General features: G+C 38.3%; 4 protein-coding genes across 8 annotated transcripts; 2 read left to right on the forward strand and 2 right to left on the reverse strand.

Moving 5' to 3' along the window:
* The first annotated feature begins 9 nt into the window (after positions 1–9).
* Positions 10–5,848, forward strand: LOC128609802 (UMP-CMP kinase-like). 3 transcript variants are annotated; one of them, XM_053628592.1, is made up of 6 exons: positions 10–374; positions 2,315–2,461; positions 2,810–2,962; positions 3,064–3,140; positions 3,836–3,932; positions 4,040–5,848. In XM_053628592.1, exons 1-6 carry the CDS (start codon positions 300–302, stop codon positions 4,145–4,147), a joined length of 657 nt encoding a protein of 218 aa, XP_053484567.1. In that variant the 5' UTR covers positions 10–299; the 3' UTR covers positions 4,148–5,848. The 3 variants fall into 3 exon arrangements, with proteins under 3 accessions (XP_053484567.1, XP_053484569.1, XP_053484568.1); XM_053628593.1 differs by having other exon boundaries at positions 11–374; positions 4,086–5,848; XM_053628594.1 differs by lacking the exon at positions 2,315–2,461.
* Positions 5,849–5,912: 64 nt separating this feature from the next.
* On the reverse strand, positions 5,913–11,640 carry bcl6ab (BCL6A transcription repressor b). 2 transcript variants are annotated; one of them, XM_053628583.1, is made up of 9 exons: positions 11,339–11,640; positions 10,230–10,399; positions 9,919–10,140; positions 9,323–9,820; positions 9,018–9,115; positions 8,338–8,493; positions 7,489–7,619; positions 7,266–7,403; positions 5,913–6,741 (listed from the first exon to the last, which is right to left on the reverse strand). In XM_053628583.1, exons 2-9 carry the CDS (start codon positions 10,388–10,390, stop codon positions 6,640–6,642), a joined length of 1,506 nt encoding a protein of 501 aa, XP_053484558.1. In that variant the 5' UTR covers positions 10,391–10,399; positions 11,339–11,640; the 3' UTR covers positions 5,913–6,639. The 2 variants fall into 2 exon arrangements, with proteins under 2 accessions (XP_053484558.1, XP_053484560.1); XM_053628585.1 differs by having other exon boundaries at positions 10,230–10,402.
* A 4,470-nt stretch (positions 11,641–16,110) lies between these two features.
* On the forward strand, positions 16,111–16,655 carry insl5b (insulin-like 5b). The gene is made up of 2 exons (XM_053628621.1): positions 16,111–16,421; positions 16,546–16,655. The coding sequence occupies exons 1-2, from the start codon at positions 16,130–16,132 to the stop codon at positions 16,653–16,655; spliced, it is 402 nt and encodes a 133-aa protein (XP_053484596.1). The 5' UTR covers positions 16,111–16,129.
* A 582-nt stretch (positions 16,656–17,237) lies between these two features.
* dynlt5 (dynein light chain Tctex-type family member 5) lies at positions 17,238–21,832 on the reverse strand. 2 transcript variants are annotated; one of them, XM_053628620.1, is made up of 5 exons: positions 20,867–21,832; positions 20,187–20,319; positions 19,684–19,775; positions 19,271–19,395; positions 17,238–19,080 (listed from the first exon to the last, which is right to left on the reverse strand). In XM_053628620.1, the coding sequence occupies exons 2-5, from the start codon at positions 20,303–20,305 to the stop codon at positions 18,877–18,879; spliced, it is 540 nt and encodes a 179-aa protein (XP_053484595.1). In that variant the 5' UTR covers positions 20,306–20,319; positions 20,867–21,832; the 3' UTR covers positions 17,238–18,876. The 2 variants fall into 2 exon arrangements, with proteins under 2 accessions (XP_053484595.1, XP_053484594.1); XM_053628619.1 differs by having other exon boundaries at positions 20,187–20,314; positions 20,867–21,831.
* Positions 21,833–24,144: the final 2,312 nt, after the last annotated feature.

A 24,144-nucleotide genomic window follows, 5' to 3' on the forward strand; every position in this document is an offset into this window, starting at 1 on the left:
CAACACCAGCAACAACACACACGCATCTGCTGAGTGATGCTTTAGGTTAGTCAATTTGCTGCAAAGTATTGGCACCCCCACCAAGCAGTATAAAAGGTTATACCGCTGGGTAGAGGGGTGCCAATACTTTGTGCAGTGCAACAGACTAATGTACGTGCCCTATATAGTAGGAAGGTCTAACAAATCAGCATGTTAACCGATAAGGCCACGTTAGTCAGTTTGCATTCACGTGAATAGAAACCGAAAGTAAAACATACTCGAGACATCAGAAAAATCACAGGAATTATTCTTTTCTCGCCATGAATCCGCAGGTTGTGTTCGCCCTGGGTGGACCCGGAGCCGGAAAAGGAACCCAATGCTCCAAAATTGCTGAGGTAAAACACGGAATGAATTTATTTATTTATTTATTTATTTATTTTTTAATAAAAATTAAAATAGAAACAAATCTCGCGCGTAAACTGTGTTGCACCGAACTGAGGGCGTCTCGCGCGCGCATTAACGTTACATTCCTTGTATGAGCTCACTACCAAGAGGTGAAATAATGTTTTTTACAGCATGCATTATTCATCACAAAGAACATCTTATAAAACATCATGCAACTGGATGATTCTATGATTGTGGTGGCCATTTAACTCTTAACGTTTTTTAAAAAAATCAACCACTTTTCAACTTTTAGTCTAAGAAAACATGCTTTCAAGCATTTACATTTAAAGAGTGTATCTGGAAAAAAAAATAATGGAGTGTGTTTTGTGCTTGTGCTGTATTCAACTAAATACAGGGGGATAAACATGTTCATAGTGTAAATAGTGTAAATAAAATGAAATAATCTATCAAAATATGTTAAAAACGGTCACATTTCTGACCATCTCTAGTGCTGTAGCTAGTTTCTGGTCTGAAAATGTATTGACATAAATACGTGTGATTGGATAAACCGCAACAAAGGATCTGCTACAGAAGCTGCGCTGGTTCATGTTTAGAAAATTAGAATTGTTCAAAGACAGCCAGTGCTTTTTTTGTTGTTGTTTTCCCCCCCCATACATTTATTGGTTATGCTACGGTATTGTTTCAAGTACTCGATTCACTCCACATCCAGATCTCAGTCTGAGCGATAACGACCCCTTGGCTGTACAGTCCTAGCTAGATTTCTACCTACCAATGATGAGTTGCTTGTCCATTAACCCTCTTACCCCTTAGTTCCCACAGTATTATGTCCCACAACCCTATATTCCCCATAGAAACAGCACGCCAACCCTGAGTTCCCAGTCCAAAATTGGCCCCAAAATCAACATTTTTATTTTAACATTTTTAGGCCTTGAAACAACTTATAATAATGTATTTGTGTAATATTACTTTGAAAATGAAGCAGTTCAGTGTTTTTACTCCACTTAGGGCACAATTCTTAACTAGAGAAATGACGAAAAATGCTCGCTAAAATCCTTATACTCATTTAGAAGTACCATACGAGCATCAGCGTGGTCAGTGCCTTTGAATAAATTCAAGTAAATAATAAATAAATAAATGCATTTTAGCGCCAAAAGTCAAGTTTCTGGTGATAATCAGACCAGCAGGTAGTGTTTTCACGAATGCACAGAAATGGTCCCGTTATGACTCCAGACCCCTGCAGTGTCAGTCGCACTGGTTGATGCTGAAGATGAAGACGGATCAGGGTCTGAATCAGGAGAGTTTGCGTCTCTATCAGTTTCGGTTTCAACATCGCCTGAACTTTCACTGCTGTCACTATCTAGAATCCTCGCTCTCGCCTGTGTAACTGTGTATGTTTTCTTTTTTTTCCACAGTTTTAGATGTACCTGCGTTCACTGTAGGTGTAACTTTAGCTGGAACACGATTAGCTTTTCGCTTTGGCATTTTTAGTTCACTTCTACTATTACACCAATATTCACGCTTGGATCTTCATCGTAATGCCGGCGTAATAACGTAATCACGTCGTGACGTCATCAACTTTCCGGGTTAAAAAATAATAATTAAATAAGTAAGGCATCATAGCAGAGTAATGCCGGTACACCGGCCTTACGGGGATAACGTTTACACTGTAAAGCCGCTATATCGGCCTTACAGGTATTTGGCATAGACGACCAAGCCGGTATATCGTCCTTACGGGAATAGATCAAAGAAGGGCAAGCCGGTTTTTCGGCCATACGCGGTAAGAGGGTTAAGTGCTCCTCCTGGTGGACAGGAATCAAGCAGTTTGATCAAAAATGTTCTCTATGTAAAAATTGTGATTCACTAAATGGAAACTTTAAATGGAGACGCAAGATACCCTTGCTTCATAGCGCTCCGTGTCCGTCTCTCTCAGCACTACAGCTACACACACCTGTCCGCTGGTGATCTGTTGAGAAAAGAGCGCAGCCGAACAGACTCTGAGTTCAGCCAGATCATCGACAGCTGCTTTAAACGGGGAGAGTTCGCCCCTGTGGAGATCACCATCACCTTACTGAGAAAGGTGTGTAGTTTGAGAGTTTCCGACACAAACCTAAAGCTAATCAGCTCTTTCAGTGTGTCAGTCTGTAAACACAGTCTGCATCACATCCAAGCCATCATATAATCGTTTGAAATCAGTACTGCTCCTGTAAACTTTAAAGTTTATGAAGTTATTTCTTTTGGTGTTGAAACGGAACCAGTTTTACGTACTGGTTCCTGGTTCTGCTCTCCTAACTCCATAGATGTGTAGAAACAGACTAGCGCTGTGATCTTGATAGACCTCAATATGGATGGAAAATGAATCTGTTTTGAAAAGCTCCTACAGGACGAAGTGTTTTAGATTGAACAACCCGTTTTCTGCCATCTCTAGGCAATGGAGGAGACCATGAAGACCGGTGAGAACAAGTTTCGCTTCCTTATCGACGGCTTCCCTCCAAACGAGGATAACCTGCAAGGCTGGATGAAGGTCATGGATGGCAAAGCAGGTGTCAAATTTGTCCTTTTTTTGGACTGTAGTAATGAAGTGAGTAATTTTCTCTTACTCTTATTAGACTTTTTTATACTATGGTGTAACGTGAGTATTTAGTGACTGATCGTTATTATTATTGTGGGTCTTGGGTGCAGGTTTGCATCAACAGGTGCCTAGAAAGAGGGAGGACTAGTGGAAGGGATGATGACAACAAAGAGAGCTTGGAGAAAAGGTAATAATATATTTATAAAAGCTCCCCAGAAAAAAATACATAAAAGAAATACTTGGTTATGCATCCTGTCAGGTAAGAACTTCCGCGTTTTGAGAGAGTTCCTGTCCATTTCAATCCACTCTTTCGTAAAGATTTCTATCGTCACAAACGCTCCAATTCTCAGAACGCCTCACTCACCATCTCATCTGGAGGGGTTAACGGTTTGAAACGTGCACGGTACAACAATCCAGTCTAAAAATATCACAGGTTCACATATTAATCATATGCTTAAAAAGCACAAAGCAAAGGTAACAATGAAAGGAAATACACTAGATTACAAAATGGTCAAATAATGAAATCCCCTAATTGTACTTCTTTTTTTTAGAAAGATGTTTTTGAGTGTGACTTTTCTGTAAAATCTCGTACACTGTCAGCATTTACACATTCTTGTCTGCCGTATCAGATTACTGAACCTTCTGTCCAAGTGACACGCTTCTTCAGCAGATTTCTTCAATAAGTAGTTGAAAATATACATCTAATGCTACACCATGTGTTTATTTTAAATTTTTTTGCAGCGTCTAGCATGCTGTGCGGCCGCCACTAGGAGGGGCTGTGATCCTTTTTACTCTAATAAACATTGTGTTACATGTATATGTTTATCCGTTTATGTGTGCATGTACAGTATTTGACCAGACGAGCTGACTTTTCATCTGCAGGATCCAGATGTACCTGCGGTTCACGCGGCCGATCATAGAGCGTTACGAGAAGCAGGGAAAAGTGCGCACTGTCGACGCCTCACGCTCCCTCAATGAGGTGAGACTGCAGTAGGGGTGGAGCTTAAACGAATAATAATAATAATAATGATGATGATTGAGATTGCACTAATAGGTTGCTATTTTCCTTCATGGATATTTCTGCAGATCCAGAAGCTTTCTGATTTGCTGCCTTTCTTGATCTGCTGTGCAGGTCTTTGCCGATGTGAAGTCAGTCTTCGACAGAGAAGGATGATCCTGCTGACTTTGCCCTGAAGGACTTTCCTTAATGTCGACGACTCTATGAGTAATTTATTTACATGTTTACTTTTTTTTTTTTTTTTACAAATTTACACATATTTTTTGTTTGTTTAAGAGGTGACTGCGTGTATGTGTGTGTGTGCGTTCCTCTCTTAATAAGGAATATTACTGAGAGGAACAATATTCCTGTAGAGCAGTAAAGTCTAAAGCACATCAGAGTTAAAGCACATTTAATGGTATTAAGTACTATTAGTACGTTTAGTCCTCTTAGTTTAATAAAATTTGGTGTTTTAACGGTGGTCATACGTATATAAATACACATTTATAACAGTTATTATTACTATCAACTATGGAAAATTTATCACAAAAATCATTTATTTCAGGTTATTGTTGCTAAAGGTGGTGCTACGTGTTACTCATTTATAGGGTGTACTTATTTTTTCTCACCAGGTTTCTGAATGTTGGTTTACTTTTTGGTTACATATTGAAATCTGGTGTTTATTTATTCATTTATTTATTTATTTATTTTTATAGACATTGTTGAGGACCACACAAATGTTATTTAGGCCCTGATAACTAAAAACCGAGAATTGAAGGAGGGTGCACTTACTTTTTCCCATGACTCTATGTATTATATAGAGCATTTTATTATAGATTAGTTCCTAAAGCCACGTTAAAGTTAATGAGAAACGACATCAGTCACTTCATTTCCGGATTTGTGATTGGCCCTGAACACACCTGGGACAGCTCTGTAAGAGTTTCATCATCATCATCATCATAATAATAATAATAATAATAATAATAATAATCAGCTAATCATTTGGATCAGGAGTGTTCAATCTCAGGAAGATGAGGACTGGAGTTAAGAACCCCTGATCTAATAATTTGCAATGAATCAGATTATTTGACTCAATTCACCAGTAAGGAGTCAACTCCCAAACGGTTCATTGCTATTGTTTTAAAAGCAGCCAATTAAAGCGATCATTTAAATTCTTCCGCGAAATCCGTCTCTACCTTGTGATTATTAAAAGAGCATTACAGGAGGCTTTGCATTGTGTTTGTTATAAACTCAAACACAACTTAAATAAATATAACAACAACAAAAAAGCCATATTGGAGCTACATATACTGTATATATGAATAGACATAAGAACTTTTCCACTTGCCTGTATTTGTATTTTTATAGCCTACTTGCATTTATCTTTCATAAAAGTATATAATTTAAATTAGATTCCTGTCGATTTAATCCGATTTGCAAACGCACATTTTACGCATCTTAGTAGAACTGACTCTGAATCATTACGCTGTCACAAACGACTCCGATGATTCACTGGATGTGTTTTGGATCTCTCCATGTAATTAATGGCAATAATGAATTAATGAACTGTAAATATGCATGTAAATATAGTCTAGATGGAAATATATTCTGTCTCCCAACTTTCAACTGAAAGAGCCAATTCAAAGAGTTGACTCTTTCGTGAACGACACATCTCTATAAACTAAGTGAACTAAGCAAAGGTAAACGACTTAATCTGTTTCTTGTGCACATTAAAAACACTCATTAACATTATAGAATAGATTTTAATACCTTTATAAAGCAGCATTACTACAAACAGCTTGAGGAATAAATTATATTCCTCCTAATGCATTCTTACATTATAAGCCAAAATACGATAAAACTACAAACTATAAAAACAAACATGAATTAATTTTCATGTGGCGAGTGTTTATCACTATTTTATTATATTTTTAGGAAATTAAAATAAAACCCAACCCAAAGTTTTTATTTTAAAAACTTTATTACAACACCCATCTCCACTTATTTTTTTATATCAAAATACTGTACAGAAAAGCTACAAAACATCTATAAATACATTTTTTGGGGATTTTTTTATGTAAATTTTATAGTACCTCGTATGTACCACATTCAGCAAGTGCAAAAATAAGTGTACTTTATAACATCATAAAAACACGTCATATAATACATAAAACATCCGGAACCTTTACACATACGACTGTAAAGAGTGTGAGTGCACTACCAACCACTTATCCAACATGTTAACTAACACATAATACTGATAAGTGCTCTCTCTCTCTCATATATATATATATATATATATATATATATATATATATATATATGCGTATATATTTTATTTTTGCACAGAATTGGCTAGCTAAAGTCAGCGCTCATCTGCACTCCAGTGTTAAAGAAACGTTTGCGTTTAAATCAACAGGGAGCCGATATGAACGAAATTTCTTATATACAGTGAACGGCTCAGATTTAGAAATAAACACACCCCTGGATACCACAACTGACCAATCAGAACAGAGTATTTCACAACAGTCATTATATACAGATATCGTGAATTGTAATCTGATGTTAGTTTTGTGATGAGTCATTAGTAGACTCAAGACATTTAAACCCCACAGTATACGTACCACTGTATTAGCGTGTGTGTGTGTGTGTGAGTGAGAGAGAGATAAAAAATTGCTGCGTCTGTGTTTCAGCGGTTAGAGGTCTTGATGTTGGTCACAGCGCCGTGTTTCTGTCTCAAGTGCAGACGGAGCTGACTCTTGTGCCTAAAACGTAGATCGCACGTCTCACACTGGAGAGAACACACACATACAATTATTTTGAATTATGTCTCACGTAAATACTAAGTAAATATACATAACATGAATGTTAAAAAAAGTCATAAGTCAGACATTTAAGTCATTTATGAACTGGCTTGGTTTTGTAGCTGAATCTTAAATGCCAGGCACACTTTGTAGGGGTGAGGCTATAACTTACAACACTTCATGTAGTGAGCATACGTAGTTCAAACTGCTTAAAGAAATGTAAAAATCGAGCTAAAAATCAGTGATAAAACACTACTGTGGGTAAATAAATCTCCCCCCGTGACACTACAATCTATAAATGCTTTATAAACAAATATTCCTTATACACTTATTCACTGCCCACTTATTAATATTACTTGTATCATTAATATTCATTGTACCCTTGTTAATATTCATTGCTAGTTAATATTACTTGTACACATCAATATTCCTCATATGCTCATTAATATTCATTGTAAACTCATTAACGATATAAACATATTAGAGTTAAGGTGAGCGACGTTGCGCATACATGGTAGGGTTTTTCTCCGGTGTGGATGCGCAGGTGACTCTTGAGCGTCTGTAGATGGCGGAAGCGCGTGTTACACACGGAGCAGCAGTACGGTTTCTCGCCGGTGTGGATCAGCACGTGAGCACGCAGGTGAGCCACCTGACAGATTTAGGAACGAGTCATGGTCAGAAAGCTGGAACTTTACAAATGTTCATGCGAGGTTCATGCTCCGGCGGGGTCGTACCTGGACGAAGGCGGAGCCACACGTCTCGCACTTGTACGGTTTCTCGCCCGAGTGGATGCGCAGGTGAGTCTTCAGGTTGGCCGGTCGGTTGAACTGAGCGCTACACACACCACAGCGGTACGGCTTCTCACCTGCCGGCACAATCGTTTATTCACTCAACTTGATTTAAATGATATTTTCCTGTTAAACAAGTAAATAGATAGAAGCACAAAGTTCTAACTGGCTAAAATAAACTGATTCTAAAAAATGTATAAAAATAAATAAAACTGGAAGGAATATTTAATTAATAATCATTTAGTTATTTGGGTTCTGCCTCTAAACAATAATTAAAAAAAAAATGCAATTATTAATAACTTAACACGCTATAATGTGAATTAATCCATTTTATTTATTTCTATGATGATTTAATTTACGTATATTTATATAATAACGTATTCACTTAATGAATATAGAATATTTATTTATTCATAGCTTAAAATACTTTTACATAAAAACAAACAAATGAATTGATAAATTGCTATTACGTTAAACAAGTGATTATTTAAAACTAAATTAAATCAGAATATAGATAAGTGATTAATAATTACATTCTCCATCTTCAGTGGAGGCGGGAGTAAAACCCACAGCCAATCATTTCACAGATTATTAAAAGGAAGCTGTTATTCAAAACAAGCTAGTTGAGAATTAAATAATCCATTTAATTTAGCTAAGAATTGTTTATTTAGTAACAAGCTTATTTTTATTTTAATTAAAATAAGCCTCGACTTGACGGCGAGACACAGAAATGTGATTCTCCGATGATGTTAGATCTTGGTCTGGTTTCTATAGAACAACGTGAGATGACTTTACCTGGAGAGACAGATTTGTGGTTAGTGAGGTTGTGGTTGGAGGTGAAGGAGGTTCTGAGGACATCACAGTCGTACAGTTTGCCATCATGGAGACACTGATGGTTCTCCGAGTCGTTCTCCATTTTGTCCCACTCACCGCAGGTCAGATCAGTGCTCTCTGCAGGAGGAGATGAACATCAGGAGCACAAGAAACCGGTTTGTATGTTTCACTCTGAGACTTTACTGGAGCTTTAAGAGTTATAACAGAGTGTGAAAAGCACAACACGACATCTATAACCAGGTTATAACACCTTACAGCTCCTAAAAGTGAAGCCAATCTCCAAAAAGGCTTGAGATATGGGTGGCCATGCCTCCTTCATTAGGACTAATATGTACAGAAGCCACGCTTCCTTCACTAGGACTAATATGTGCAGAAGCCACACCTCCTTCACAGGGACTAATATGTACAGAAGCCACGTCTCCTTCACTGGGACTAATATGTACAGAAGCCACACCTCCTTCACTGGGACTAAAGCACAGAGACCACGCCCCTTCCGAGTCTGAATTCACTCCTCTTCATTGAAATTAAAATACAGATGCCACACCTTCACTAACAGAGGGCATTCTTTAAAATATTAAATCAGAACAGATCATTTGCTAACTTATTAAATTAAAAACTCGATTTAAAGTTAAAACACTAACCGGTCTTTGTCTCGGCCTTGCTCTCATGTCTCGCGGCGTGGGTGGACATGGAGACAGGCGTCTGCTTCCTCGCTGTCTCGCTGCATTTCTCCAGGGCTCTACAGACACAAGGCAAAGGCTAATACACAAAATGCTAATGTGCTAACTGATAATTATTCTATATACTGGTAGGAAAAACAAAACAGACAATGAAAAGCAACATAAACAGGATTCAAAAAAAAAATTAAACCACACTATGCCACTAGAGGGCACCGAGCAGCTGCTGCATTAGCTAGGAAACAATGCTTAGCGGATCTTTAACGTACCGGTTCGAATTCCGGAGCGGATTCTCGTCTCCTTCAGCAGAGTTGAGCACGATGAACTTGTACTTCTTCCAGTTGCGCACTTTTGGAGGAGTCGTGGCTTCTCGACTGCAGCCGCTCGACTCGGCCGGGGAATTCGGCTGGCAGTCCGACTTCAGAGGGCTGCGAGGAGTGACCACGTGAGAAGAGTTCTCTACCTCAGCTTCCTCCACCTTCGCACTCCGGACATCAGGGTCCATACTCGAACGCTTGCCTCGACTTCCTCCCGGGTTGGAACACGGCCCGCGAGTTACGGCTCGGCAGTCTTTCGGAATTTCCCAGGAAAGCAGCTTGGCGTTTGAGACGGAGCCCATCGGAAAAGGTAGAGGAGGAAGGCGGGGAGTGCTGACTGCGTAGTGCATTGTAGGAGGAGAGACGTCACGGAGGTCAACAGTCATGTCCTGAGGTAAGTGGGTGGAGCCAGCTGGTGGTTCCTCTCGCGGCTGCTTCACGCTCAAACCCCTGTGAGAAGAAGAAACCGTTTCCATTGGCAAGGTCTCATTTCAACTGGCTGCTTTAATTTGGCTTCATGTCACCTAGCTCCGTAATTAGCGAGTTACCTGGACTCCATGAAGCGCTGGCAGGTCTCCACCATGTGCTCCATCTGCAGGTAAATGGCCGTGTTGAGCGTGGCCATGATGAAGCGCTCTTTTAGGGTCAGGCAGGAAGTGTACATGAACTCCAGCAGGATGGCGAAGCCGTCAGGGTCAGCCTTAGCGTCCAAGCTAACCACCGCGGGGTCGGTTTTGTGTGCGTTGATGAAGACGGTGTAGAAGAAGCCACTGAGAAAAGACAAGGATGATGAGGATGAAGAGTTACGACGTGCAGAAAAACACCAAAGTGATGACTGCGCATTTAACTACTGACTGACCTGCAGGCCATGAGGACGGTCTTGTGTGCGTGAAACTCTCGGCCCCCGACCCTCACCGTGACGTCGGTGAGGATGTTCCGGCTGCGCAGGCGGTTGAAGTTGAACAGCACGTCACCTGCGTGCCGTATGAACTGGACGCAGCCGTCCGCTGTGCTGCTCATGCTAACACTCTGCTTGGGAAAACACACACACGTTCAGTCCACCAACACCAGCCCAGAACCGTGAGACCGGCACGGGGAAAAAAGAATTGGTATCAAATCATCATCATCACGGAACATCCCAAAGTCTTTTATTCGTCTTACACCACAAGCGACTACATTTAACGTCAAACAAATCGTCACTCATGTTATACGGCAGCTATAAACAGTCGTTCCCTCACGCAGCTACTGACGTTAACTCCTCTGTCCTAAAGATGTCGGAAAACCTCAAGTTTTAAAGCTCAGCTTCACTTCTGACACTGGAGACCCCTTCCATAAGTCCCTGTGAACGAGCTGTTACTATAGAAACAATAAGGTATCAGAACCAGAACCAGCACATTGCTGTTATAGGAAACGAATCAACAACCTTCACAGTCAACGACCAATCACAATGCAGACCTGTGACGTAATTACAACTTAACATACTGTCATTGTAATTCTAATAATTATACTCAAACTATACAAACTGATCTTAAAGCTATTTTTAATGACGTGTGTGTGTATTTATTTATTACAGAAAAATAAATCCCACATAGATAAGAATGCAGATTAGAGCAGTTTCTTCCCAGCCCCCAAACTACTTCACTCCCCCAGCTGACTTTTACTAATTCATGTTTCATAAAAGTGAAATAAAACCTCATGCACGAATTACTGTTGCTCTGTATGATCATAAATCATAAGTTTTTAAAATTTTAAGAGACTAATATTCTCCTAAAACACAAGCAGAAATGAAGACTCAGGCCAACAGACAACTTTGCGTCGGTTTAAAAACAAACTACAAGCAGCTTAAAGACATAAAAAAAATACCAGCGTGGTTCAAATAAAAGCGGTGAAAACGAATTATAGTGTTTTAAATCGCGTGTAAAAACCGGCATTATTATTATTATTATCAGATAACAGAATTTAAGTCACCTGGTGCGTTTTTCTTAGAAATCAGTCCCTCGGCTGTTCCTGGAATCTGAACTTCTCTGAAGGCTCAGCTCTCACTTCTCGGAATTCCACCACTGGACTGAACCACTCTTACACCGCGCGGGGGTGTCCTCCATAACTCTACTTTTCATCTCAATGGCTTTTCATTTTAATCGCTGCGTGTCCGATTCCCACGTTTAAACCATTCAACTTTAAAACATACATGCATATTATTTAAAGTTTTGGTCTTAAATATTTAAAACGTGTCGCACCAGATATGATTTAGCTCTCCCCTTCCTTCTCTTCCTCGGTGATGTGTTCCTCCAGGCAGTGCAATCATGATCATTACGCAATCGAGATTTTTTACCGTCGCAGATTCGTCAGTTGTACCTCAAGGGAAAAATGCGCGTAACCGTCACTGTAGTGAAGTGAATTATTATGCTGTTTAAAAAAAAAATAATTAACAACATATCAGGTCTTTGTAGCTCTGCAGTTAGAACACCACAGACACATGATTGATCATATTGTGATTGTGGGAGGATTTTAGTAAATTTTTCGCCTCTGTGTTGGTTGTGAGATCGTTGAAGCGACTATATTAAGTTCTGGGCTCTGATATGGTTTCTGTTCACGCTCACGCATTTTAACACGGGCGTATATTAAATACAACGAGTAATAACTAAAAATACAAAGAGCAACATGGTGGCTGGTGCAAAGGAATTTCGCTAGGGGCATAACGATACGGTGCGAGCAATACGATGCTCTCGGTTCGATACGTCTGCGTATCGGACAACATATTCAACAGACTGCATAACGAAGTGGGCTGTTTGCCATAAAATGGCACTTGTATTACATAAGGTGTGATCAACTTTTAAACTTAATCAAGTCCACACTCGCTCGTCTGAGAATGTAGCTTCCTCTGTATCTCCAATGGTGAGCAATCACCATGGCGATTTGAGAAGTTCATAATCTGTAGTGGATTCAAAAAACGGTTAGTACGACAGAGAGTGGCACGACTCTGACAACATAGCTAGGTCACAACTTATAATTCCACACGTACAACCTGTAAAACCCACTGAAAACACCCCCCTAGGCTTGAAATTTCCACTCGTCAACTTTTGACGAGTCTTCTCAACTACCGGCTCCTTCCCTGTTTACTGAGTGACATCAAACCAACATGGCCGCTCACACGGTGAACAGTGTGTAGTAAAGATCCGCTCCTCTACTTTTAAATGCGTTTATAGCAGTATTAGCTTTAGATCAGTTCATAACCGTCACAGTACTCTGTTAAATTTATAACACAGACTGTACTAATAACTGTTTTGAGAAGCTAATCATCAGAAATGAGAGTTTTGTTAGCTGGCTAGCTTCTTGCTAACACTACTCGCTATTGTTAGTTATACTGGATCACATAAACACTCTCACTACGCTTCTATTAAAGTCGAACATTATCAATAACGTTGAAATGTGAATTTTGTGTATTGTTACACCTCTAGATTTCACATGTGTGCAACCTCCTCTTTATATCTCAGTGAAACAGAAAAAGCTAACCTTGTTAGAATAATCTTTATTAGAACGAATTTAGATAGTTTTTCCTGTTTGAGTGGAAAATTTTAAATTTGTCATGTGTGCACTTGCTTATTGTTTTTATGCCAGCGATTCTGCCGTTTACAATTCCAATAGAAATTACGATCGATTTTCAGCTGTAATCAATTTGGATCATGGATCATGGAGCAGAACGCTCATCATAGTGCTGAAGGTCAAGCTCCTCTTTCAGTTCACCTTTCATTTCTGTCTCGCAGTTTCACAAAATCCGAGAACGTTTAAGGTCACACTTTGTGTGTGATTCAGTGCATTGTGAGGAACACAGTAAGGCAAAGCTTAAAGGCAAGAGGTTACGATTAAGGGGAACACATGCACACGCTAGAGGTCAAACGAGTTCAGCAAACCACACACATACACACACACACACACACACACACATATATATATATATATATATATATATATATATATATATATATATATATATATATATATATATACACACACACACACACAGTATGACTGTGGTCAAAAATCAGCCACCAGTTTTTGCATCAACTGATTAGAGAGGTTTATTGATCAGCTCATCAGTTGTGCACCAAAGCAAATGTACACTAATGCAGCTACAGTACGATAAGACACAACAGAAGTGTCTTAGACATCTCACTCAAATCTCATCTTTTTTGTAAATACAGGCCTATACTTTTATCTACTTACTTTAAACATCATTGTTAAGCTCTGTCATCTCATTGTAAAATGAACTATCAGTGAGTGTATATAGAATATAAAGAACTTTAATATCATCCGCTGCAATTCATTCTTGCAATATTAACAACAATAATAAGAATGCTAATAATTAGTATTATTTGAAATATATATATATATATATATATATATATATATATATATATATATATATATATATATAGATAGATAGATAGATAGATAGATAGATAGATACATTAATATTTTTAAAAAATACTGCCAACTATTTAAATGTATATGCAGTGTAGATGTTCTGTACAGCAGCTTTGCCTGAACATGTTGCGTCATTAAAGTGTTGGAGGAATCCTCTGAATGAAAAGAATGCTGTTATTAACGTTTTGGTTTTTTAAAAATTTTTTTACATAACTTCTGTACTTCTTGAATGGCTTTTTCACCAGTTGAGATCAACCCTAGGAATGTGTTTTGACCATAAATATTTCAGGAATGGGTGGGGTTTATGGGAATACACAGAGATCATGTTTTGTTTGATCCTGTTAAAGTCGCAACAGTAGATTAAAAAAAAAAATTTGTACTTGTACAAATATTCTGGAAGATATGTAGTACAACCCCAATTCTAAAAAAGTTGGGACGCTTTTTAGAAAACAGAATGCAATGATTTCCAAATCTCATTAACCCGTATGTTATTCACAATAGAACGTAGAAAACATATCAAATGTTTAAACGCAGGAAATTGAAATTTGAAGTTGATGGCCCATTTGGAAAGCTGACTTCCGGGCCGGAATGCTTGTTTGTGTTTGGATTGGGGCAGAGCTTCGTGAACAGTACGGGGCGGGCTCAAGGAGTAAAAAATATATCATTCTAATGTCAAACTCACCTATTTACCTAATCTAGAAAAAAAAATTGACTAATCATACCTCATGCTTCTTTAATAATAAATATGTTTCATGAAAGGTGCTGTAGCTTTATATTTTCACACATTTTATAGTGTTCCTGAATGTCTATTAAAATCGTAGCTATATATTTGTAATACATACACTTTTTTAATACACGACCTTCCAATTCACAAGCTCTGCCCACAAATTCCCATTGCTTATTAATATTCATAAACCTTCACAGAACCCCAAAATTAATACTCCTTCCGTAAATAATACTCCTCGCGTATCAGCGAACACATGTCTTTTAATCCATTTATGTGGAGCTTACACGTAGCTGTGAACGAGCTGTTACTATAGAAATGATAACGTATTCGAGCGAGTGCATTAATATAAACCCGCGCTCCAATCAGCGCCAATCAGAATCCAGAACTCAGAACTCAGCAGTGCAGGGGTGGAATGTTTCGTACTGTAAAGGAGAAATGATTTTTGTTGGATTGGTTTGTTGGAAAATGCACACTCTTCAAAAAAAAAGTTTTAGGGGAACTTTGTGTCTGACGCACAGACTCGTGATACAACTTTCTAAGTTCTTTCTTCCTAATTTGTTTTCTCTTTTACTACATTGTGAAACTGTCGCGACCCACACAGTCTGACGCACTCACACTTCCTCATTCCCTGGAAACAGAGCTTTCATGTATGAACAGCTTCACTGGCACTGTCTTGAAATGTGAAGTGAGAATTAGCAGTGTGTGTGTGTGTGTGTGTGTGAGATAATTAATGACTGCAGTTTGTGCACTGTTACACAGTCTTACACACATGAGCAGCTGTCAGGTTCATTCTGAACCTATCGCTTATTGAAAGCATGGCCACTTTAAAAATATACTGGCATCTGATTGGCTGATATGTCCTTATACTGAAAGGACAAACTAGATCGGCCAGTTGGTGCTCAGTCAATCATTCATAATTACAACAATGCAATTAAGCAAGAAGCGATAGTGACAAGGGAAAACTCCCTGAGATGACATGAGGAAGAAACCTTGAGAGGAACCAGACTCATATGGCATCTAGATACATAAAATTACTAACAATAACCGCACATTTTGTACAGTTTACTCACCAATATGTTTGGGGGGGGGGGGGGACATACTGCTTACGACTTTTGTCACTTTAATATTACAAATGTAACCAGTTCTATCAACACTGACTCTTAAGCTAATGGGATGACCACTAGCTTATTATTATTATTATTATTATTATTATTATTATTCTTGAAAAGAATTTTCTTACGTGGAATCTTCTGCGCAGTGTTTTGTGAAATGATGTTGCGACATAAAATGAACTGCCTCGTGAACCGATCATGCTTTTCCTGTTGACGTCGGCCTGATCGAGCTCAGGTAAGTGCCGCCATTACGTTCGAACGACACCAATTGCCGATCGTATGTGTTTACGCATGAGTGTCTTTATAGCATCATTATAACTCACTTTCCCAGTGCACGGCTATAAACCAGCCTCATTACACGCATGTCGCTATAAAATGAAAGAAATGGCTCTTTCAACAGGTGTGTTTTGCAGAAAAAAAACCGCAGAGGCTGCTCTTCCGCCGGAGGTGTTCCTTTTATATTCATGTGGGGAAAACAGTGTCATTTGGAGAGTCATGGAAAACCGACAAATGCGTCAACGGTGCGTTAATCGTGGCACGTCTAGTATAAAAGTGAAGCGCCGTTGCTCTGTTACTCCATTAGCCTGCTTTTTTTCGACAGACGCTCTATCAGCTATGAAGGTCCTGCTATTGGTATGTGTCCTGGCGTCCCTGCTGGTCTGTACGCCGCCGACAGAAGCGTCCCAAATTTCCATGAGGCTGTGCGGCCGCGAGTTCCTGCGCGCTGTCGTCTACACGTGTGGTGGCTCCAGATGGAGGAGGAGCCTGAACGAGATCTTCACACAGGGTCAGTAACCATCTGATTGATCAGAAAATCATCAGAATCTTTATTTCTCAGGAATGTTTTGCGTGTCTCCTCAGAAAGTTACCTAACCCCTAAAACTGTGTTCATTGGTGTGTTTTGGACACAGACTCAGAGCCGGAGGACACGCTGAGGTTCAGGAGGAGCGAGGAATCGGCATTGCTGGATCTCTGCTGTAGCGTGGGCTGCAGGAAAAGCGACCTGACGCTCATGTGCTGAGAGAAATACCGTCCCGCCGACCACCTCATTTCTGTCCGGCGACTTTTATCAAGAGAGAAGAGAGAAAAAGCAGCTCGTGGTCATGCTGCAATATAAACCTGAGACACTTCACACTGCTCACCTTCACTTCCTCACATACACACACTCCTGTTGTACTCTACCTAGCACATGTACTTCATACATCAATCAATTCACAGATTGGCAGGACGATTGGAAGATTTACTAACTATCATAATTCAAAACAGACTAATTTCAGTTCTCTGAGAACGTGATCAGTTTAACAGGATTGTTAAATCTGAAATCATTTGAGATAACTTCATGCTCCAGAGATTCGAAACCATTACCAGCAACTACATAATTAAAATGGTACAGAAGCCTGGAGAGGCCATTAAAATGTTGTTTTTTTCTCTTGTGCAGTTTACTTTAGTTACCGAAAACTAAACTGGAGTCAAGAAATCTTAATGCGCCAACCTTGCTTCTTCATTCATGCTAAACTGCCGATTTCTGGCGAATTTCTGGTATTAATTCTCCATTAATTGATTTCATAATGAAAATACTTCCATGTTCTGGTTTATTTTTTGCTCGTCTGAAGAAAAATTTATTAAATTAGGTGTAATTTAATCCACATTTCCAATAGACACATTGCTAAAACTTTAAATAAGAGATCGTCAGACCTGTTGTTTTTTCACAGCGTTACAAAACTATTTGTTGTTGTTGTTGTTGTTATTTTTTTATTATTATTATTATTTTACATGCAAACCTGATAAATAAGGCTGAAAATGAAGATTTGATTACGCATTATATATTTCTTTTGGTCCAATTTCTTAACCAATCCTTGAACCTTATCTTAATTTATGAGTGGGTTTAAACAATGACAAAATTTTTATCTATAAACGTAATTGCATATACGTTCAATACAAACAAGGCAGTAATGTCTGTAAGGAGCGTGTAATGAATGATAATGCTGCGTGATATATAGACTGATAAAACAATGTGTGCTGCTGCTGACTATCCTGATGATGTTCAAGATGCTGAAGATGAAGATGATGATGATGAAGGTGATGATGATGTGAGATGTATGATAAATAAATTTGATACATTTAAACGTGTCTCTGATCTTATATCATGAATACTGACTGAACTGTAATGGTGGATTGTGACACTAGTAATAATGTATTATTAATAATGTATCATGTTTAGAACCTTATAGAGCTCTGCTCCAGTGAACAGTTTATTTACGATTCACCATTTACATTTACACATATCCATCAATATATCCATCCATCCATCCATCTTTCTGTCCATCCATTTACATTTACACATATCCATCCATCCACCCATCTTTCTGTCCATCCATCCATCCATTTACATTTACACGTATCCATCAATTTATCCATCCATCTTTCTGTCCATCCATCCATCCATCCATCAATTTATATTTACACGTCCATCAATATATCCATCCATCCATCTTTCTGTCCATCCATCCATCCATCCATTTACACGTCCATCAATATATCCATCCATCCATCTTTCGGTCCATCCATCCATCCATCCATTTACACGTCTATCAATATATCCATCCATCCATCTTTCTGTCCATCCATCCATCCATCCATCTTTCAGTCTATCCATATATCCATTAATTTAACCATATATCCATCCATCCATCCATCATCCACCATTCCTGTCCATCCCCATATCTATTCATTTAACCATTAATCCATCCATCCATCCATTCACATATACATATATATCTATCCATCCAGCCATCCATCTATCATTAACCTATCCATATATTTATCCATTCACCCATCTACCCATCCATCCATGTATGTTTATCTATCTATTCATTACACCATACATCCATCCATACATCTGCATATCCATACATCCATATATCCTTTCACAGATCTACTCCTCCATATACCGATCCATCAGTGTGTCCATCCCATCCAACAGTAACTGCAATGTAATCTAGAGCAATGGGGAAAAAAGTCTTTGAAAGAAGAGTTTTCATCCATCCATCCATGCATCCAATCTATGTCATCATGACATGGTTAGATTCCAGTGAAAATGTTCCATTCCTCCATAATCAGCTTTCAAACCTGACTTACAATCCCCAATTCCTTTTTTTTTTACTAAGTCTTAATCCTGAAGAACTCTTTAAAGCTAGAACCCATGGTTTCACTCTGAGGTGGTTCTCATACACTCAACTGCATCATTCAAAGTACACGGCATAGACATTGGCGACGGCAAAGAGCGAGCTGTTCTTGAAAGTGTACGATGAAAACGTGTCGGTGGTGGCGTCCCAGAGGCAGCGGCTCGCCATGCGCAGGTTCTGCTCTGCCAGCTGGCCGATGCTGATCATCACGATGATCTTATAGCGAGGGATCATCAGGTCCTTCACTCGCGCCTTCACCACCTGCAGGAACACAGAATTTAGGAAAAAATAGAATTGGAATCATTGGAAAAAAGAATTGGAATCATTGGAATCTCAAGTGATCATGACGACACACTAGAACACAGGTTCACAATGTTAGTCCTGGAAAACTCCTCGAGGGTTCTGTGACATAGAATCTCAGAAAGCCCCGCCCTTCATAGTGAAAACTGACCTCTGATATGGTTTTGGTCATCTGTCTGCATAGCTCGGGTTCATACTTCTCCTCCTGCAGGTAGCTGCTCAGAACGTCCTTCAGGATCTCCCTCACAGCGTGCACGGGGAACTGCTTTGTGGGACCTTAGCAAAAGAGAACCGGGTAAACCTCAAAGACATGTCAGGTTGAGTGATTGGGCAAAAACTATTGTATTTATTGGCACTCTTATACCACAGCCTTGTGGAGTTCTGCATTCTGATTAGTCGGAAGGTCTAGACATAGGTCTAGATATTAAATTCCACTTTTATTTTTCAGTAACTATATTAAATCTAATAGTAAAGTCTGTGAGGGATGTACGTCTGCAACCAGCATCACTTCCTGGGAGATTAATACTTTAATAACTAAAAAAAACCCAACCAAACAGGGCTCACCAAGCTGGTACGTGTTCTCCATTTGCACTGCATGTCGAGGGTTTTCGTCATGGTGACCGGCTTCGTCCATATAGGACACGCTACTGATAGAGCTATAGAGAGAGAAGAGCATCACGGGAAATGGTTGGTTAATACACACTCATCACAACATGCATGCAGCGGTCTATTAGTGTTAAATGTAAATGTCGGATTTAATTGCACCAGAAGCATCTGACTCAGGTATGGGGTGTGGCCTAAAGTACAAAGGCAGAGCTTGTATATAACAAGGGATTCGAATGACAAATCTGTTGTTATTGAGCCAAACAACATCTTTGTTGTGGGAGTGTGATGCTTTATATGCTAAACTGGTAGCTATAAGCTTCCACTACACTGTACTTGTTAGCAACATTAAGATCGAAACCCCAGTGCAAAATTAAAGACTTAAACGTCAAACACTGAACGTGTCTCAGCTAATCGAGTGCATGTGGTGTAAAGGGAACATAGTGAGGAACTCAGGAACTCACTCCTTGGTCTTGACAGTGAGATCTTCCCTCCTGGCTCTCACGTCCTGACTGCCCAGAGACGACATGCTCTCTCGCTTCTTCAGCAGCCGGATGGCCTTCTCCTTCGCCGCATCCGACATGATCAAACGCTGCACTTTTAAAATGTATTAATAATTAATAATATTTCATGGACATTTGTAAACCTTTACAACAGTCTTGTGTGTGTTCTTGTATATATTTCTGGAACAGAAATGTTGATTTCCTCCTCTAATACATCTGATTCAGAAAATTCAGGAAAGTTTTGGTTTCCTTTTTTAATTAAAAACTACTTTTAATAAATGTATTTCTTTGATTATTAATTATTAAATTAATTTCTTTATAGATGCCGATATTCACTAATATTCTGGAGAAGGCCTCTATTCTGTTCTATGTTTATGAATATAATTCCAATGATAATATTATAATCATACGCAATGTTTAGAGTTATTAAGTTATCATTAGCTGTTAATGAGAGCTAGCTGATTTGTGCATTTCTCTGCATTACACTTTCATTTATTTACAGCATATATAAAGTGATCACGTTTTTACTCTGAACTGAACACTTGCTTTTCATCCTCTAACACTTCCAACACACTTTAGCTCACTTTCTGAGGAATAAAAGGTGGAAATTAGGGATAAACGAGTAAAAATAATAACATTACCCCTTTGACTCGGTTGAGCAGAGGCCTTTAGTGAAGCAGGATACAAGTGCTCGTGTTATAGCGCCGTGTTGTCATGGAAACGCCAGTGCCGCTTTGTCATTGGGTGAAATTTGAGAAGGGGGCGGGGCGTCCATCCAAGCGTCTCAAATCGCATAGCCTACTTATTTAAATATTTACTATAGTCAGTAATAACCTTATTTATATAGTATCTTTCACTTTGAGTCCAAAATTTCATCGTGTTTTATATATATTAATAAATAAATGCATTCTTTATATAAATAAACATTTACCTGCTACTGTTAACAGCTAACCTAGCTAACATGCAAGCGGAAACCAGCTGACAAGCACACAGACCCCACAGTGGTGTTTTTCATTTGTTTATTTTATGTTAATACTTTATATTACACCTTTAATATACCTATCATTTTCAACCTTTATATTATCATAGACCCTGTGAAGGCCGTATCCTACACATTAACCGTTTGCATATTCTGTTTTATCTGTAATGAACAAGATGCAACTGATAAATACAGATATTACTTCACACATGGACAGTCCTATGGGATGAAACTGTAACACACACACAGACACACACAAGTAAGGTCTAAAAAAATGACAATTTAATATAACAACGCAAACAAAATAACCTGCTAAATTGATCTTGGCCAAATTCCTGATTCATCCTGATCAAAACAATTAGCATTCATAATTCCAGAATTTTCTTTTGTGTGTGGATAATGTGTTAATAATAAACCCTCTAAAAATGAAGACCCCCCACCCCAACAAAAAAAACAACATAATACACAATACACAGCTTTCCAAAATCAACATCACCTAATTAACGCCGTCGTCCTGAAGCATGATAAACACACACACACAACTCTGTTTTTTTTGTTTTGTTTTTTGTTAATTTCAAACTAAGTAAGAATCAACAGAATCCTTGACTGAATTCCTTGACTAAAAAAACTAGCCGCAATGCTAGCTCCGGCAGTGTTCAGATAGAAAGCATGCTAACAACAACGTTATAACAGTGTTATGTAAGCATAATTGATGTGCTTTTTCCGAAAGGTTTTAATTACCTTTCAGTTTCATCAACATTCACTCTGTCAGGGTTTTCTCAGGGCTCTGAGTATTCTTACATAAGATTCAGAAACATTTAGAAATGTAACACTGTAGAAGTGCTACTGTACGAACGATATTTTAGCAGTGTGAACATTAACATAAACATCTTCATACTGTTAGTCTTTGTCTCATTGTGAGCGTTGTAAACACAGACCATCACATTTTCACAATATCTCATCAACGTTATATTTATAACCTTCAGAAAACGTTCTCACTTCAGATTATGTGCTCTGATATCACTCAGTGTTAGCTATGAATTGACTAGCAGCTAGCATTCTTCTAGCTGGTTGGCTACTCTTATATATAATTCGGTAGCAGATTTCTTTTATATTATTAAAAAAACTTTGTGTAAATGTAAACTCATGAGAGAATTTTCTCAGACCTGTCCTAAATGTTTGTTTTTTTAAATTAGGAAGAGCATAAACACACTAATACAGCAAAAACAGATTAACAGTATGATTAATTTGAGCATATGCAACTGGTTTGCAGCACCTTTGTACAGTTCTAAATGTTTCTACAAATTATGTATGAACACAATCTAATCGTTATCGATTAAATCAGACAAGGACGATGCATTATTTAACAATTGAAGAGCTACTCTGTTTATGTAAAAAAAAAAGAAAAAAAAAAGAAAGGAACACATAAGACATATGTCACATATGTTACGTATTCAGTTCTGGTCTGAATTTGTTCATGTGGCTGAAAATGGAGCAACTTTGTACATTTCTCAATGTTATGAAAGAATTCGCCTCAGAACACCCAGAACAATGTGACCGATTAAATTTGCAGTCAAAAAAAGCAACTGTCTAGAACCTTCCAGAAAGAGTTTTTGCTAACCTAAAATTGCTATGTTATGCTAGCATGCAACCATGTTGTGGCCATGTTGTGTAGTGAAATGTGTTTAATCAAGAAAAGTTGTAATGAAAATATTATATTTAACTTTTTTTTGGAAAAACACTGTAGCTAGCAATGTGGCTAGTTCTTGAACTGAGGAATCTTAGACACTAAATAACAGATAACCACCAGGGAGACTGACGTATGACGTATCTACAGCCATCTTGCTGAATGACAAGGTGGGTATCTGGTGTATCTCCATGTGATTCTCATCGCCACCTGGTGGTTCAGAGGAACGAACTCGAACCAATTCTTTGCCTAGAATACAAAGCATCATACAGTACACGCTCAAAAAGTTGTTTTGACTTTGATATATATAAAATGGCCGTTCGTATACTTAATAAATAATGTGCTTTTTTTTAAATGCAGAAAAATAACATCAAATAAAAGGGAAATAAAGTGCTGTCATGAATTTTTTTTTCAACTACTAAACATTGACTTATGATAAATTACTAGAAGCTGTATATCCGTTTAGACATACATATAACAATTCTTATCTTACATTTATACACAATCGTCGATATTGCTACAGGAAAAAAAAAAAACGTTAAAAAAGTCCACATTGTGGAAAATCAAATTGGTAAATAGTTCATACTACGGAATGCTGCATTAAATCCTGACACAGATTCTGTGTCGCTTAATTATCAACATTATTCGTATTTTGATTCAAGACACGTGATTAGAAAATGTTCAGGCATCGCTATGTTGCATGAAAATTGAAATTCCAGAGTTTATCGATATCTAATTATGGAACATCATGTCCGCTTTTTCGACCTCACAGACAATAACGTCACCTCACAACCGACATGAATATCAAAAGTCATATGAAACTAATCTGATGTCTACGATGTTCCGGTCTCTTCACTGATCCCCCTCCCCAAGTTCCTCTTGAATTCAACATTTGGTTACAAAATTTGGAGTAAATTTGAAGTCCAGTATCAGTAATATATTTGCATTGTTTGTTTTTTGGGGGGATAAATATTTAAAAGATAACTGAACATTACCTCAGCATTTCTGTTATTGTACTGGCTAATCAAACTCTCAGACTAACAGTACACAATATCGCCAGGCATGTGCCGATTTTACATTTTTACATCTCAGTAAATGTTACCCCTTTATATTAAACAGCAAGAGAACATAGCTAGCTAGCTAACTAATTGTACTTAATTAATGCTAGCTAGAAACTGAGAAAATAACTTCTAACAAATGACGATTTCCTCCTGATATTTTATCAGCGTTCATATCAAATATCAAGCTAACTG

This window comes from Ictalurus furcatus, chromosome 7, assembly GCF_023375685.1.
Source record: "Ictalurus furcatus strain D&B chromosome 7, Billie_1.0, whole genome shotgun sequence".
NCBI lineage: Eukaryota > Metazoa > Chordata > Actinopteri > Siluriformes > Ictaluridae > Ictalurus > Ictalurus furcatus.